Raw genomic sequence first — 16051 nt, 5'->3', positions numbered from 1 at the left:
ATCAGTTACAATTCTATACATTAACAATGAACTCTCCAAAACAAAAAAGCAAACAATCATATTTACAATAGAATAAAGAATAAAATACTTAAGTTTAACCAAGGAAATGAAAGGCCTGCACACTGAAAATTATAAAGCACTGATGAAAGAAATTGAAATCATCAAAAATAAATGGAAAACTATCCTATGTTCATTGATTGGAAGAATTAACATTGTTTAAACAGCCACACTACCCAAAGTGATCTACAGAGTCAATACAATTGCTATCAAAATTCCAATGACATTTTTCACAGAAATAGAAAAAACTCCTAAAATTCAAAAAGAACCACAAAAGACTGCAAATAGTCAAAGAAATTTTGTAAAAGAAGAACAAAGCTGGAGGCATCATACTTCCTGATTTCCAACTGTATTAAGAATCTATAGTAATCAAAACAGTAAGTTGCTGGCATAAAAATACATTAATAACAGTGGAGGAGAATAGAAAGGCTAGAAATAAACCCACACACAGGGTCAACTGATCTTTGACTCAGTGCCAGGAATAAACAATGAGGAAAAGATAGTCTCTTCAATAAATGGCAACTCTGGGATATCTATATGCAGAAGATGAAATTCTAATCCTACTTTATATCATACATAAAAATCAACTCAAAATGAATTAAAGATGTAAATATAAGACCTGTAATTATAAAAATCCTAAACAGAATAAAGGGACTAAGCTCCTTGACACTGGCCTTATCAATGATGTTTTTGGATATGATACCAGAAATGCAGGCAACAAAAGCAAATATAAACAAGTGGGACTGCATCAAAGTGAAAAAAGTTTCCTTGCACGGCAAAGGAAAACAATCAACAAACTGAAGAGGCACCCTGCAGAATAGAAAAAAATATTTGCAAACAATCCCTTCAATAAAGAGTTAACATCCAAAATATGTAAGGAAATCATGAAACTCAATAGCAAGAAAACAAAAACCCAATTTAAAACATGGGCAAAGGACCTGATTATAGTTTTCTCCAAAGAAGATATACAAATGACCAATAGGTATATGAAATGGTGCTCAGCATTGCTAATTATCTTAGAAATCCAAATTAAAACCACAATGAGATATCACCTCACAGCTGTTATGATGGCCAATATCAAAAATACAAAAGATAACAAGTGTTAGAATAGATGTAGAGCAATGGAAATTCTTACACACAATTGGTGGAATGTAAATTGGTACAGCCATTATGTAAAGCAGTATGAAAGTTCCTCAAAAAATTAAAAATAAAACTACCAATGATCCAGCAATCCCACTACTGAGGATATATTCAAATTAAATGAAATCAGTATCTCAGAGATACAGCTGCACTCTCACATTTTTTGAAACATTATTTGCAATAGCCAAAATATAAAAACGAGTTGTGTCCATGGATAGATGAAGGCATAAAGAAATTGTGATATTTATGTCTATATGTTTCATATATATAATATGTATTTATATACATCCACACACACACACAACAATAGAATATTATTCAGCCTTTAAAAAGTAGGAAATCTGGCCATTTATGACAATACAGAAGAAACAGAAGGATATTATGCTAAATAAACAAGTCAATCGCAAAGACAAATATTGCATGATATCACTTGTAGGTGGAATTTGGAAAACTTATGAATTTATTGAAAGGGAGTATAATGATGGCTGCTAGTGTTTAAAATCATAATTAAAATAATTTTACTGTGTTTTGTATAAAGTTTATTATAGTTTTATAAATAAGCACACATATTAATACTTCTTGCTTTAATATATCATATTCTTAGGCATAATGTATGAGTTTAATAAAGAGGAGAAATTAGGCCCACATATCTTGTCCACCTCAATTATTTTCCACCCTGTATTATTTTCCGAGAGTGGAGTATTTCAACCTCATTACACAAATTTTGATTTGTCTTCCAGAAGAATAAGTTCTCAAAAAGCCCAATTTAGAAATTTAATTTCTAACCACAAGAACATTCTAAAATAACTATGTAATGGGTTTTTTCAAAATTATATAAATGAGAAATAAAAGACAGGAAACAATTTAAAATATAATAATTATATCAATTTTAATTACTATTTAGTAAATTGTATAGATGAACCCTTTCCCTTTCAAACATCACTGAATAAAAGAAGTGAAATTTGATAAATATTTCTCTATGAATCTTAGGAAATAAAGTTACATATCCTCAATGTTAAAATTTTAAAGACAAAATATTTATGGTATTTTTCTTACTGTGTCAACATCTAAATCAATCACTATACAATGAAGAAGTAAATTTCTCAAATTAATTTCCAAAAGTTTACCAAATGGTAATTTATACTCATATTTCTTGAACAGTTCAGTAATTACCTTAAGTGTTAAATCAACCTTAAAAATAAGAAGAAAAACTTTTTCCAGTAAACATGATTTTAAAAATTACTCATTCTTTCCACAAATCTTATAGAAATTAATATAAATAAAACTTGCAAACATTTCTAGTTACAGAGCATATACTGTAATTTATTAATACATAGGGAAGGGATGATCTGAAAATCTTTTTAAGATTTTAAAAGACAGAAGCCATGAACAGGGATGGATATATATATATATATGCTGCTCAAATAATTAATGTAAATTAATCAATCATTTGTAAAGGAATGAATAAATCCCAACATTCCAACAGATAGGCTTTTCCTTCATGAAAATAATATAAATTAAGAACATAAACTTTGACTACAAGATAGAAAGAATATTCCAATTCTTTTCTAGAAGTAAATCTGAAGTCTTCAGTAACCATAACAAAAATGAAATGAAAAACACATATATAATATAGATTAGGAAATTAATGATGTGAGGTAATGGATCTTAAAGAGGTAACTTAAATACTGTTAATTCTAAATCTTTAATGAAAGATCAGATTATTTTCAGAATGTGCTAAAGTAAAAATAAGATTACTTAAACACAGAAAATAATTTCAAGTGGGCTTATATGAGAAGGCTATTTATTTAACCCTCGCTTAAAGTATATAATAAATCAGAAAATCAAAACATTTCAGTTATTTCAGGTTTTGCTGCATTTCTTAGTACATAATAATCACTGAAATATTTAAATATAGAGTTTGTGGGTTCCATGAGTATTTTATGGAAAAATTCATCATCACTGACATTCACAGACCTTATTTATCAAAGGTCAATACAGTTTTAGTATTAGTCAAGTCAAGAAATATATATGTACCATCACTTTGGACAAAAGCATCATTCTTTTTTTAATGAAATGAAGGTCATTAGAAGTAAATACTTTTAACACTTACCTGTATTTTAATAGGCCAGGAAAAGTTGCTGACGTACACATAGAATGTAATGTTAGGATTGCTTCTAAAGTTAAATTTTTCATAGGAAAAACTATCTCTGTATTCTTTTATATTATTCTTGGAAACTATAGGAGTCTCTTCCCCAGATATTGTTCCAGCTAAAATGTAAATAATTTAAATAATTAATATTAGGAAATATCTTTATGAATTTTAAAATGCATATTACACTTGGCTTTTTATAATTGCTCTTGTAAAATTATAATTATCAAAATATACTCATGTTTATAATTTTGAATTAAAGAAAATAAGTTTGACATAAATATGATGGAAATAAATTTAGTATAAAAGTTATTTTTAAAAATGCTACCGATTAAGTGCCATGTACTAGGCACTGGTTTAGAGACTTTATAATATTTTTTTAAAACAATAATATCCCAGAGGTATTATTAACTCTATTTTTCAGATTCAAACCTGAGCCTCAGAAAGATTAAAGCACTTGCCCCAAGTTTATAGCTACTAAGCAGTAAACTCCTCTTTGGAACTCAAGTACATATGACTCTAGAAAATGAGCTCATTCTGTTTACAAGTCCACAGAGCATTTCAAAACAAATCAGATCATACTTTTGTGCGTCTCAATCCAATTTAAAAATGTAAAAAAAATCAATTTATTTGTCTTACCACAAATTGAACAATCACTGCTTTAAATAAATTGGGTGGAGGCCATAATTTAAAACAGGCACTAAATGCTCAATTAGTTAAATACCTATTGAGTGCTCAATAAGCATTTACCGAAGTTAATGAAATAGAACAAAGCATTTCCAACAATCTTAGCAGTATTTTCACCTTAATCAATAGTAAAAATAAGTAGAATTAGTATACCAGGTAACTGAATTAATTTTTAACTAACCATCTATTCCATAATCACCTTGTGTGCTTTTATAAAATGCAGATTCCATGGCTACATCTCCAAACCCAATAAACAAAAATTTCTGAGGTTTGGTCTGGGACTCTGAAAGAACCTATGATTTCTTGCTTGCTAAAATCATCGTTCTAAAGTGATTAGAAATGTATTACAGACATTTTGTAGATAGATTTTTAAACCCTTACAGTTTTTTACTGGTCAGAAATAACTTTCAAATTAACAGGATAAGTTGTTATAAATTTTCACTAATAAAACCCACAGTGCCAACATTTTACTATATGTTTGGCACTAATAGCAACAAAATGTCAATTTGCCTGGATTTTAATTTCTTAAGTGTAATATATAAATTCTCAAATTGCAAAAGATCTCTTAATTCTTGAATTTTATATATCCATAATGTTCTACCTATGAAAATAGCACAATGACTTAATTTTCAGAAATAAAATACAAACTCCTAAGAATCTATGAATTTTCTATAAAAAAAAGAAACAACTTCCAGCACATTTATGCAATAGTATACCTTTGATATAGAAAACGAGATAGCAATAACATTTTTAAATGAAAGTAAAAATAAAATTAAAATTAAAGTAAGAAGGGCTGGGCACAGTGGCTCATGTCTGTATTCCCAGCACTTTGGGAGGCTGAGGCCTGTGGATCATGAGGTCAAGAGATTGAGACCATCCTGGCCAACGTGGTGAAATCCCGTCTCTGCTAAAAATACAAAAATTCGCTGGGCAAGTTGGTGTGCACCTGTAGTCCCAAGCTACTCAGGAGGCTGGGGCAGAAGAATCGCTTGAACCCAGGAAGCAGAGGTTACAGTGAATCCAGATTGCACCACTGTACTCCAGTCTGGCAACAGAGCAGGACTCGGTCTCAAAAAAAAAAGTAAGAATACATTTCATAATTCAACATTAAAATTTGAACAGCTTCTCAGACGTGCTTTTTAAGTCAGTAATTTAAATTTATTAACCTTATTATGAAACACATATTATGTGTTTTTTAACTCCTCTGAGCCCTGAAGCTGACAAGGGGTCATATTTTCTAAGCTTGATAATAATAGATATCACTTTAATCAGTATGCACAGAAGAATTTCATTGTTTTATATAAATATTAAGGTTAATAATTACATTTATATTTTCAGTAGTGAATCAAATAATTGAAATTTCAGTCTCTAGTCATTAAAGAAGCAATTTATCTTAATTAAAATCACAGTTTATAACATTGTCATTTAAAAATTTAATTTAGTGTATAATATTTGTTACCTATCTAATTTTAATTGAATAAAGGAGAAAGTTAACAAAATAATGAAGCTCTCTTTTCTCTACTTATTATTTTTATCAGTAACAGCAAAATAATAATGGCATATAATATTTTAAAAATTTCATTTATTTAATTAGCAGTAGAAGATAATGTTAGAACAACTTCCAGATAGGAACACATGTAGAGGAGGTATAACATCAACATTTTTTTACCTGTTGAGCCGACAGACCACGTAATGTTGAGATTAAAGTTGTTTGACGCATTAATTGATATATCCAGATTTTTGTTTGACTATCAGAAAAGAAAATATTAAGGTTAAAAAATAAAAATTACACCAGATATATATGATTTAGTCTACTGATTTAATTACATCTGTTTTATTTCTTAAACTCTATACATTTTGTAAATATTCAGCTGAATATATGTAGATGCCATTTATACATTTTAATGAAGAAATGTGTAATAAATTCAAAAGTAGATTTCAAGTTTCTCATTTATTTTCTTTATCATAATTTGGCCTTTTGTATGTAAGCCAGAGGCTCCTGTAATTTAATATTTTTATTTGAGTCCTCTTTGCTTAGTTGTAAACTAAGCTTAGTTTAAATTGAGTATTTGTATTTTGATTCTTTTTGCTGAGTTTAAATGATATAGGTTTGGATTAGTCCCAAGTAATTTTATAACAATATAAGATTATTTTGTTAAAAGATTTCTTGTTAGGTGTATATTTTTATTATTACATCCATATTTTCTAGTGGGAAAATCACATACATAAACTAAAACTTTCAGATAAAAATGATTAACCTACTCCAAAAAACCAGCAGATCACATTGTTTCCACTGCTATACAGAGGAACACTGAGAATTTAATTTTATGTCAGTCAACCCGCTTCTTGTCATTCATTAGTAGAGTACAGACTCTTTCCATTTAATTTCAGGGAAATATGCCTAAGAGGTTTTTTTTAAATGTTATTGTGATGTTCTTACTCTAAGAGGTAAGGAGCAGAAAGTAGGTATGTTTACAACTATTTGTTCCTGTGGAAAGGCAAAGAATGATGTTCATAATGAGTAAGTTTAGCTTCAGATACTGAGTGTATTATGCTTTATTTTAAATATTCTCTACAAAACCCTGTAGAAAAATCTATACTGCTAAGATGTAGCTAGTGAAATGGAGTAAAAGATAGGAAATATGTTAATTTATTAGTTTTACTATTTTTCTGAATGATAAAGGAGCTAAGCCAATAGGAAAAAAACCTTCCCAATTCTGAGTGGCTCGTAGGAGAAAGTAAATATGGAAGCAACTAAATTCCCCTTTTCTGATATAACAGTCTTAGGGAAAAACTGACAAGCAAATGGCCTTTTCCTCATGAATAGCAGGATAAATAAGGAACATCATAAAAGGTAAAGGCTGCTTGATGATGTGGGATGGCTATCCCATTTGAAAGATGTGTAATCCCCAATCTTACACCTCCAAATAACATCTACTCTTAATGATTTCCCTACGTGGAAGTACAGATTAGCCTCTATGAAGAACTAGTAACAGTGTTCCATATCCATCAAATGATATTCTCACAGTTTCCAGGAGGCAAATAAGATTTCAAGAAGAATGATCATCTTGAAAGAGTATGTAAAATAAAATTTGTTTTAAGGTTGAGTGATTGTCATGCATATTTTTCAGGGTAGTGCAGAGTAATATTGTGGAGATAGCATTTGAAAATCTGAAGGAGTCAAAGAAAAATAAAACTTTGGATTTAAAATACATAAAGTAATTCAGAAGGATATTGCATTATGCATCATAGTAATATTCATAAATGGCCACAAATGTAAGAAGGAACTTCCTTCTTATTTTCTATTGATTATCAATTGATATTGAATTCTATTGACAAGCTGTTAAGAACCCTTATGCAGCACATGCCACAAAACATCAAACCTATTGGGATTTTCCTATTTCTTTGAAGATATAAGTGAACACAGAGTTGGCATAAATTCAATGGAAGGCCAGAAAAACAATTGAGTAACTCTGACAGCAGCAATAAATGCAGAATACTTTTATTTCAGTAAGCAGATAGATCTGTTCAATAGATTGTGTTGTTCAGTTGTGGTATACAAAATATACTTCAAAATATACATAATGTAGTCCTAAGGAAAATCCAGAAATTAAAGGGAGATATCTGGTAGCAAATATTGATTTATGTCATCATAATAAACTAACCAGACTTGAATCCAATAACACTTTTATATTCAGTAAATAATTTTCATGAAGCAACGAAAAGAATTAGTGAAGAGTCAGATAACCTTTGAAATCTTAGGTCTTTAATGTACAGGCTGATTGATTAGGGGGAAATTACTTTTCCTTTCCAAAAATCACTTTTCTAATCTCTAAAATGGGGATATAATTACCTCCCTCAAGAAGCTCTTATGAGCATTAAATGAAGTAATTTCTGATAAACTTTGGTTTCAGCCCATAGTGCTTATAATTGTAGTGTTGTTGTTATCAATATTAGGTGTAGTGACATGGTATATTCTTTTTCTCCTCTTTCTTCATCTTCATCTTCACCCAGAGGACTGGGAACTCAAAAAATGAAACAAAACAAAATAAAAAAAGAAAAAAGCATGCTTTCAGGAGTGGATTTTTTACTATTAATGAAGTGGTTCCAAAATAACTTTTTTATGAAAGTAAAGCATGGTGAAAACATTGTACCCTTAAGGAAGCTTAAATCTTTCTTTTCTCTTGAAATTGCCTCTTCTTAATTATGTGTACCTTATGCTGGATGAGATTAATATTAGCATAACTGTTGTTGCTAAAATGTCACACAAAATTTCCAATTGATATTAAAAAACCTATAAAACTGTTTTTGAACTTTTAGTTCATTCTCTATCAATTCCAAGTTTAGGCATTGCTGAATTATATGGTACCATAACTAAAGCCATATAAAAAGCATTTAGGGTTTAAAAAGCTGTACTGAAAAAGTGACACTGTAGTTATCCCAGTAAATGATAAAATCAGTGATTTAGAACATTGTTGGTTAAATATGGATAAGTTTGACAAAATAATGTTATACAGAAACCTATCCAGAAATTGTTCACATGAAAGCACTAGCTAGAAGTGATGGCTAGTGAGTTAAAATTAAATCAGTCAGAATGTAGGAAATATATACATAATTAAGGTATCTACTTTTTATTATTATTTTCTTATAGAATAAGAAGGGTTGGCCAATAATACATAATAATTTCAGAGATTATTCCCAGGTGAATATATCTTTAATTAAAGGGGGTTGCACAAAATGATAATATAAGCATTCTTAGTTATGCCTCTCATGACAGTTTTGCATCCTTAAGTTTCACAGAACACGTGTCTGGTTTCTTGGCTTCAACTGGACAAGATAGTAGAAAGTAAAACAAAGCTAGGACATTGGAAAGCACTTTGAATTGCTGGAAATTAAAGGAGAAAATGGGGAAGGCAGAAGCAAACTAGAATTATGGTTAATCTGGACATAAGTATATGACACTATGGATAATACTGAGGAGGAATACTATTCATTTTCAAATTTTAAGTCAGACATCCCTCATACATTACATTTTTTAGATCTTCAAACAACCTCACAGGTTTAGAATTATTATTAACAATCAAGAAACCAAAGGTAAATACTGACTTATGATACATGCTACAACATGGATGAACCTTGGAAACACACTAAGTGAAATAACCCAGATACAAAAGGACAAATTATTATACTTATATTAGGTACCTAGAGTAAGCCAATTCATAGAGATGGAGAGTGAATAAAGGGGCTGCTGAGAAGTGTGTAATGAGACATTATTGCTTAATAAATCTAGAGATTCTGTTAGGGATGATGAAAAAGTTTCACATGTGGATGATGGTGATGATTGCACAACACTGTAAATATACTTAATACCATTGAATTATACACCTAAATTGATTCAAATATGTTTTACATTGTGTATATTTTACTAATAAAAAAACCAATGGTAATTATAATTCAAGTATAAAAACTTTATCACATTTATAAATGTAGTTTCTGAGATTATTAATATATCTTTATAGAAACAGATAATCAGGAAAAGAAGGCTTGTATTTGAAACAAAATATCTTTGGACTCCTTATTTAAAAGTCAAATTTTAAATGCATTCCCCAAGAATATAGTCTTTCTTAAAGTCTAGGGAATAAAGAGTAACATAAAATGTGAAATGAACTGTTCTTATTTTGGTGAGGGGTGAGGCAGAATGCTATTTTACTGGAAAAGAAAAATTTAAGAAATTATATTTTTTGTCAGCAAGTCCAATGAACTATATTAAAAGGAAAGAAGCTGGGAAATGTCAAGATGTTAATATATTTAGAAGTTTCACCTATTTGAAAAACCATTAAATACATGACATGAATTTAACAATATGGATTAATTCATCATAAGAATATTACTTATATTTAACATAACTTCATTTAAAATGTAGGAGTGTTAGTTTTAAAAGAACTAAAATTTAACCCAACTAAACTCTATGGTTGACATTTCCATTCTCAGGATTTTAAACTTAATAAAGTCTCAGATGGATAGCAATATATGTGTGTTATTTCTAGACAACCTAAGAGTGTTTTACTGAATCGATGGATTGATATTAAAATTCACAATTAATCTTTTATATTTTAAACTTCAAAAGCTCATACAATTTTATCAATGATGTGATAATTTCATTAAAGAAGCCATCATTCATATAACTCAAAGTATGGACTTAGTAAAAAGACAATAAAAACCTATTACTATGAAATAGTATTAAAAAAAGGAAAATATATTAATATAGTGTGCTTTGAATTCATGAGTTTTATTTTTAAAATAAGAACAATCTGTGTTTGTATAATTATAGGCATAAATTTTGTTTCAAGAATATATAAAGAGAGAAATAATACAAAATTTAAAATATAGGGCTATTGGCTGGGCGCGGTGGCTCATGCCCGTAATCCTAGCACTTTGGGAGGCCAAGGCAGGAAAAGTGAGGAGTTCGAGACCAGCCTGGCCAATATGGTGAAACCCCGTCTTTACGAAAAATACAGAAATTAGCTGGACATGCTAGTGCACGCCTGTAATCTCAGCTACTCGGGAGGTTAAAGCAGAAGAATTGCTTGAACCTCGTAGGCGGAGGTTGCAGTGAGCTGAGATGGAGCTACTGCACTCCAGCCTGGGGGACAAAGTGAGACTCTGTCTTTATATATATATATTTGCAAAATCTGTAATATCAAACTCACAAATTATTGAATCACATAGACAGAAAAAATTATCAGGATTAGTAGTTTCTACAATGGCACTACAATGTGATAATTCTGACAAGAGGTAAAATCACAATGAAAGATGAAAAAAAAAAAACTTGTGTCCATTGACACTAGTATAATTATACTTTAAAAGATAACACACTTTCCTCACCTGTTCTGGGTTTGCTATAAAGTTTATAGCAGTATGGTGGCGATCATCTTCCTGTAATAAGCTGAAGGTAAACTGATAATCAATCAAAAGACTGTCTGTAGGGGGAAGAAAAAGTACAATCCTGAGATGTACTTTAAAAACTGTCTAAAAAGCAAAAGTTAGGTTATAATATATTGTACACTCACATTAAAAATGATTATCATTAAATACTAATGGTCTATTCAAGTCTAATAAAACATAAATTTTTGTCATCAATCAACAGAAAGCAAAACATAGTTATGGAAGAAGTACGAATCCCTTAAAAATTATGTTTATTATTTCTGATTCTATTATAAAACTACAACAAAACATTATAGACATTTTGGAAACTATACAAAATTAAGAGAATAAAATTAAAATTATCTATAATGTTATAAATAGAGGGAAATACAGTTAACATTTTGGTGCATTTTATTCCAATGAGAATTCTGTAGCTATAAAGAGATTTTCATAAAACTATAACTTTCATAAACTCAAAATTCTTTGAAAACATAAACTTTGATGGTTAAGTAATATTTCATCATATACTGTAATGCATTTACTTGATTTTCTATTGTGGTCACTTCTACTTTTAGTAATTTTAAAATTCTATGTTACAGATTCTATGATAAACATCATTTTACAGATATGACCTTTATTCACAATGATTCTGGGAAAAGATATCCTTAATTCTGTCCATACATAATGGTGAAACATTTACATGTTATAGGTCATGGGTGGCTGTGCATATTACATGAGGGTGATGTATTGCTCATAACATTATACTGCTACCTTTATAAAAATTATTTCAAATTAAAGAAATAGAGATGACTTCCATCTTTAGGATACATATCTTTCATGTTATACACTTAACCATTAAAAAGTATTAATATAGAACATATAGATAGAATTACAATAACTGAATTTATTTTTTAAACTATTCAGGCATTATTCCTATGCTTACTTGCATACTTTATAGGATTCACCCTATATATTTCTTGTACAATTTAGTGTAAGGCAACATTTTGTATAAGAATTGATAGGCATCCTTATATCTGATAATGAGAATTATGCTATAGGTCATAGTTCCAATTTTCATCTGACTGCTAAAAAAATGCAGAGGAAATTCAATGTGCCAGTATATTCTAGGCCCTGGAGATACAATAAAAAATAAAAATGTCTGTCCTCTTGAAACTTATAATCTACTGAATAAACATCAGTCTTTTGGACAAGAATAAACCAGTGAAGCGGAGAGAAATTACTGTTAGGTAGGAGTATGCTTCCAGTTTTGAGAAGAAACATTCAGAGAATTTAGATGATAGTAAATAAATAAGCCATGGAGTTTACCAGAAAAAAATATATTCCAGGCAGAGAGGACAAGTACAAAATCCTCAAAGCAAGAACAAGCCTTAACTGTGATTCTCTCATAGAGGCTATGGCAGTAATACAGGCAGGAGGTAATGGAGGCCAGGGTAATAGCAGTGAAGGTCACAGGAAGTGGTCAAATATAGGGAATGTGTTTTGAAGGTACAGCAAACAGGATTAGCTAAATAAAAAAAATGTAGACTTTGTAAGAAAGAAAAGCAAAGTTTTATTTGTTTTTTGTTTTTTCCTAAGACCAAGCAAAAATCACCATTAACTTAAATGGAGAATAGGTTTGACTGCAATGGAACTTGGGAGAATAATTAGGAGTTTAATTTTAAATATGTTAAGTTTGAGAAACTTATTGAATGGCCAGATGTTAAGTCAAGCTCAGGAGCATGTGTAGTAGATTACAATTTCTAAGTCATCAGCAATTACATGGGATTGAAAGCCAAAGGCAGGAAATCATCTTTGTAGATAGATAAGCGGTCCAAGAGATTAGCCCTGAAGCCGAACAATGTTAAACAATTAGATCCTGAAGAGAAACTGCCAAGGAGATGGAGAAATGGGTACCCAGGAGAGAAAAAGAAACCAGAATTTAGTGCTATGGACATCAAGTAAGTACAATGTTTAAACGACCCAGGAAGTGTTACTTTGGGGCAAATGCAGCTGAGTGAGACTCAAAAGTAGGGCTGCAGTCTTGAGAAAGAGAATGTCTATTTGGAATTAAAAAAAAAAATCACTAAGGAAAAGCAAGCACTTCAAAACTATTTCCACAAATTTGCACAAGTATCTTTTTTCAAGACTGAAACTGAGCATTAAGAAGTCAGGAAATAAATGCCCTTTAGGAGATAGGAATTGGGTGACTTCAGATCCTTGAGCAGTCCTGAGTAAAGGCTGCAATGCCCCAGACCTACGGACATTTTTCTGCCTATATAGACTCCAGCATCTGCCACAAATATGTCCAACCAAATTCTTGGCCAGGAATTCAAATATGATTTTCTCTCTTCTCATTTTCTTCTTATTTATTAGAGTTGGAAATACTAGATCAGTACTATGTATCTTGTATATGGTAATAATCAATCCTAATGTCAATTGGACTAAAAATATAAAGTTGAAATCTATAACAAAATTAGGAGTATTAATCAATTCAAGCGACTAATAAGAATACCAATCAATGAATGTGAATTACTATAAAGAAAGAAAATTTAGACTTCTACACAAAATGTTTCCGTTTAAATCTGCTTAGAATGAAAGCCTTACAGAAGCCAACTATGGAATTTTCCACTTAACTAGGAGATTATATTTTTCTCCTCAGAATTTCAAAAATCATGATGATATATTTTTGGGAGGTTATGAATGAATAATTTACCTGGAACTTAAACACATAACTTAATGGTGAAATATGCTGTGAACTTCTCAGCTAAGTGGGGTACAGGACATAAAACATTAAAATTTAAAATATGTCTCAAGTTTATGCATAAATGTATGTAACTTGAAAATAAGTTTTTATGCTGAATTAATTAACTACTCTATTATGGTATAAAGAAATGACAACATGATTGACTATAAATCAATTTGAATAATTTATCACTTTATTAATAAATACAGATAAATGACAAATTAGCATGAAGAATAAGTATGACAAAGACATGTAAGAAAACTTCATTTTTGGATTGGGAAAATAGCACATTTTATGCCAATTGATAAAACCATTAGTAGAAAAGAAAAAATTGATAAGAGAGAAGAGGGAGGAGGAATTTTAGAACTATCTCCTGAGGTAGGTGAAAGGTGATGAGATTTTGTGGAAAAAAACACAAAGATTGAGTATACACAACATGCAGAGAGGAGACCATATTGAATAGAGAGCAGTAAGGGAAATGTGGTGGTGGGATCATATGGGAGCTCCCTTTTGATTTTTTCTGTTTTCTCAATAAAATTAGAAAGACCATCAGCTGAGAAAGAGAATGGAGGATGAGGGATTGGGAAATGTAAGGTCAGAGGAAAGACCTACAATAGTCATCAAAAAGAGGGAAAGTAAATGAAATGAGGAAATATAGTATTGATAGCAATATTTCTATGAGCAATGGTTTTTAGTTCTCATTGAAGAGGCCCTTCACATCCCTTGTAAGTTGTATTCCTGGGTATTTTATTCTCTTTGTAGCAACTGTGAATGGCAGTTTTCTCATGATTTGGCTCTGTTTGTCTATTATTGTTGTATAAGAATGCTTGTGATTTTTGCACATTGATTTTGTATCCTGAGACTAAGCTGAAGTTGTTTATCAGCTTAAGGAGTTTTTGGGCTGAGTCTATACAGTTTTTAAAAAATATACAATCATGTCATCTGCAAATAGATCATTTTTCTTCCTCTCTTCCTATCTGAATACACTTTATTTCTTCCTCTTGCCTGATTGCCCTGGCCAGAACTTCCAATACTATGCTTAATAGGAGTGTGAGAGAGGACATCCTTGTCTGTGCAGGTTTTCAAAGGAAATGCTTTCAGCTTTTGCCAGTTCAGTATGATATTGGATGTGAGTTTGTCATAAATAGCTCTTAACATATTGAGATACATTCCATCAGTACCTAGTTTACTGAGAGTTTTTAACATGAAGCAGTGCTGAATTTTATCAAAGGCCTTTTCTGCATCAATTGAGATAATCGTGTGGTTTTTATCACTGGTTCTCTTTTTGTGATGGATTACATTTATTGATTTACATATGTTGAACCAGCCTTGCATCACAGGGATGAAGCTGTCTTGATCGTAGTGGATAAGGTTTTTAATGTGCTGCTGGATTTGGTTTGCCAGAATTTTCTTGAGGATTTTCGCATCAATGTTCATCAGGAATATTGGTCTGAAATTTTCTTTTTTTCTTGTGTGTCTGCCAGGTTTTGGTATCAAAATGATGCTGGCCTTATAAAATGAATTAGGGAGGACTCCTTCTTTTTCTGTTTATGGAATTGTTTGAGAAGGAGCAGTACCAGCTCCTGTTTGTACCTCTGGTAAGGCTGTGAACCTATCTGGTCTTGGGCATTTTTTAGGTGGTAGACTATTAATTACTGCCTAAATTTCAGAACTATTCAGGGATTCAATTTCTTCCTGGTTCACTCTTGGGAGGGTGTATGTGTCCAAGAGTTTATACATTTCTTCTAGATTTTTATCCATTTCTTCTAGGTTTTCTAGTTTATTTACGTAGAAGTGTTTATAGTATTCTTTGATGGTAGTTTGTATTTCTGTGGAATGAGTAGTGATCCCCTCTTTATCATTTTTTATTGTGTTTCCTTGATTCTTATCTCTTTTCTTCTCTATTAGTCTGGCTAGCAAGTTTGTGGATCTTCTCAAAAAATCAGCTCCTGGATTCATTGATTTTTTTTTTTTTGAGCGTTTTTCATATCTCTATCTCCTTCAGTTCTGCTCTGATCTTAGATATTTCTTGTATTTTGAATTTGCTTGCTCTTGCTTCTCTAGCTCTTTTAATTGTGATGTTAGGGAGATGATTTTAGATATTTCCTGCTTTCTCCTGTGGGTATTTAGTGCCATAAATTTCCATTTAAACATTGCTTTACCTGTTTCCCAGAGATTCTGGTACGTTGTGTCTTTGTTCTCATTGATTTCAAAGAACTTATTTATTTCTACCTTAACTTCGTTATTACCCACTATTCATTCAGGAGCAGGTTGTTCATTTTCCATGTAGTTATGCAGTTTTGAGTAAGATTCTTAATTTTGAGTTCTAATTTGACTGCACTGTGGTC

At 30.7% G+C, this 16051-nt stretch overlaps 1 protein-coding gene across 8 annotated transcripts in view; it reads right to left on the bottom strand.

The window, feature by feature from the left end:
- ATRNL1 (attractin like 1) overlaps positions 1-16051 on the bottom strand; it is an 842256-nt gene that overhangs the window by 480575 nt on the left and 345630 nt on the right. For all 8 annotated transcript variants that reach the window (XR_004269856.1, XR_004269857.1, XM_032281122.1 and 5 more), the window contains 3 exons: positions 10922-11016; positions 5706-5784; positions 3311-3468 (listed from right to left, as the gene is read on the bottom strand). Coding sequence is in view for 6 of the 8 variants with exons in the window: in XM_032281122.1 (XP_032137013.1) it covers positions 3311-3468; positions 5706-5784; positions 10922-11016 (332 nt within the window). In the remaining 2 variants the exon portion in view is untranslated. The remainder of the gene's footprint in view (positions 1-3310; positions 3469-5705; positions 5785-10921; positions 11017-16051) is intronic.

Source organism: Sapajus apella, unplaced genomic scaffold (genome assembly GCF_009761245.1).
Source record: "Sapajus apella isolate SASKATOON/1434 unplaced genomic scaffold, GSC_monkey_1.0 scaffold13, whole genome shotgun sequence".
Classification (NCBI taxonomy): domain Eukaryota; kingdom Metazoa; phylum Chordata; class Mammalia; order Primates; family Cebidae; genus Sapajus; species Sapajus apella.
This window is presented reverse-complemented; position numbering and strand designations above follow the sequence as displayed.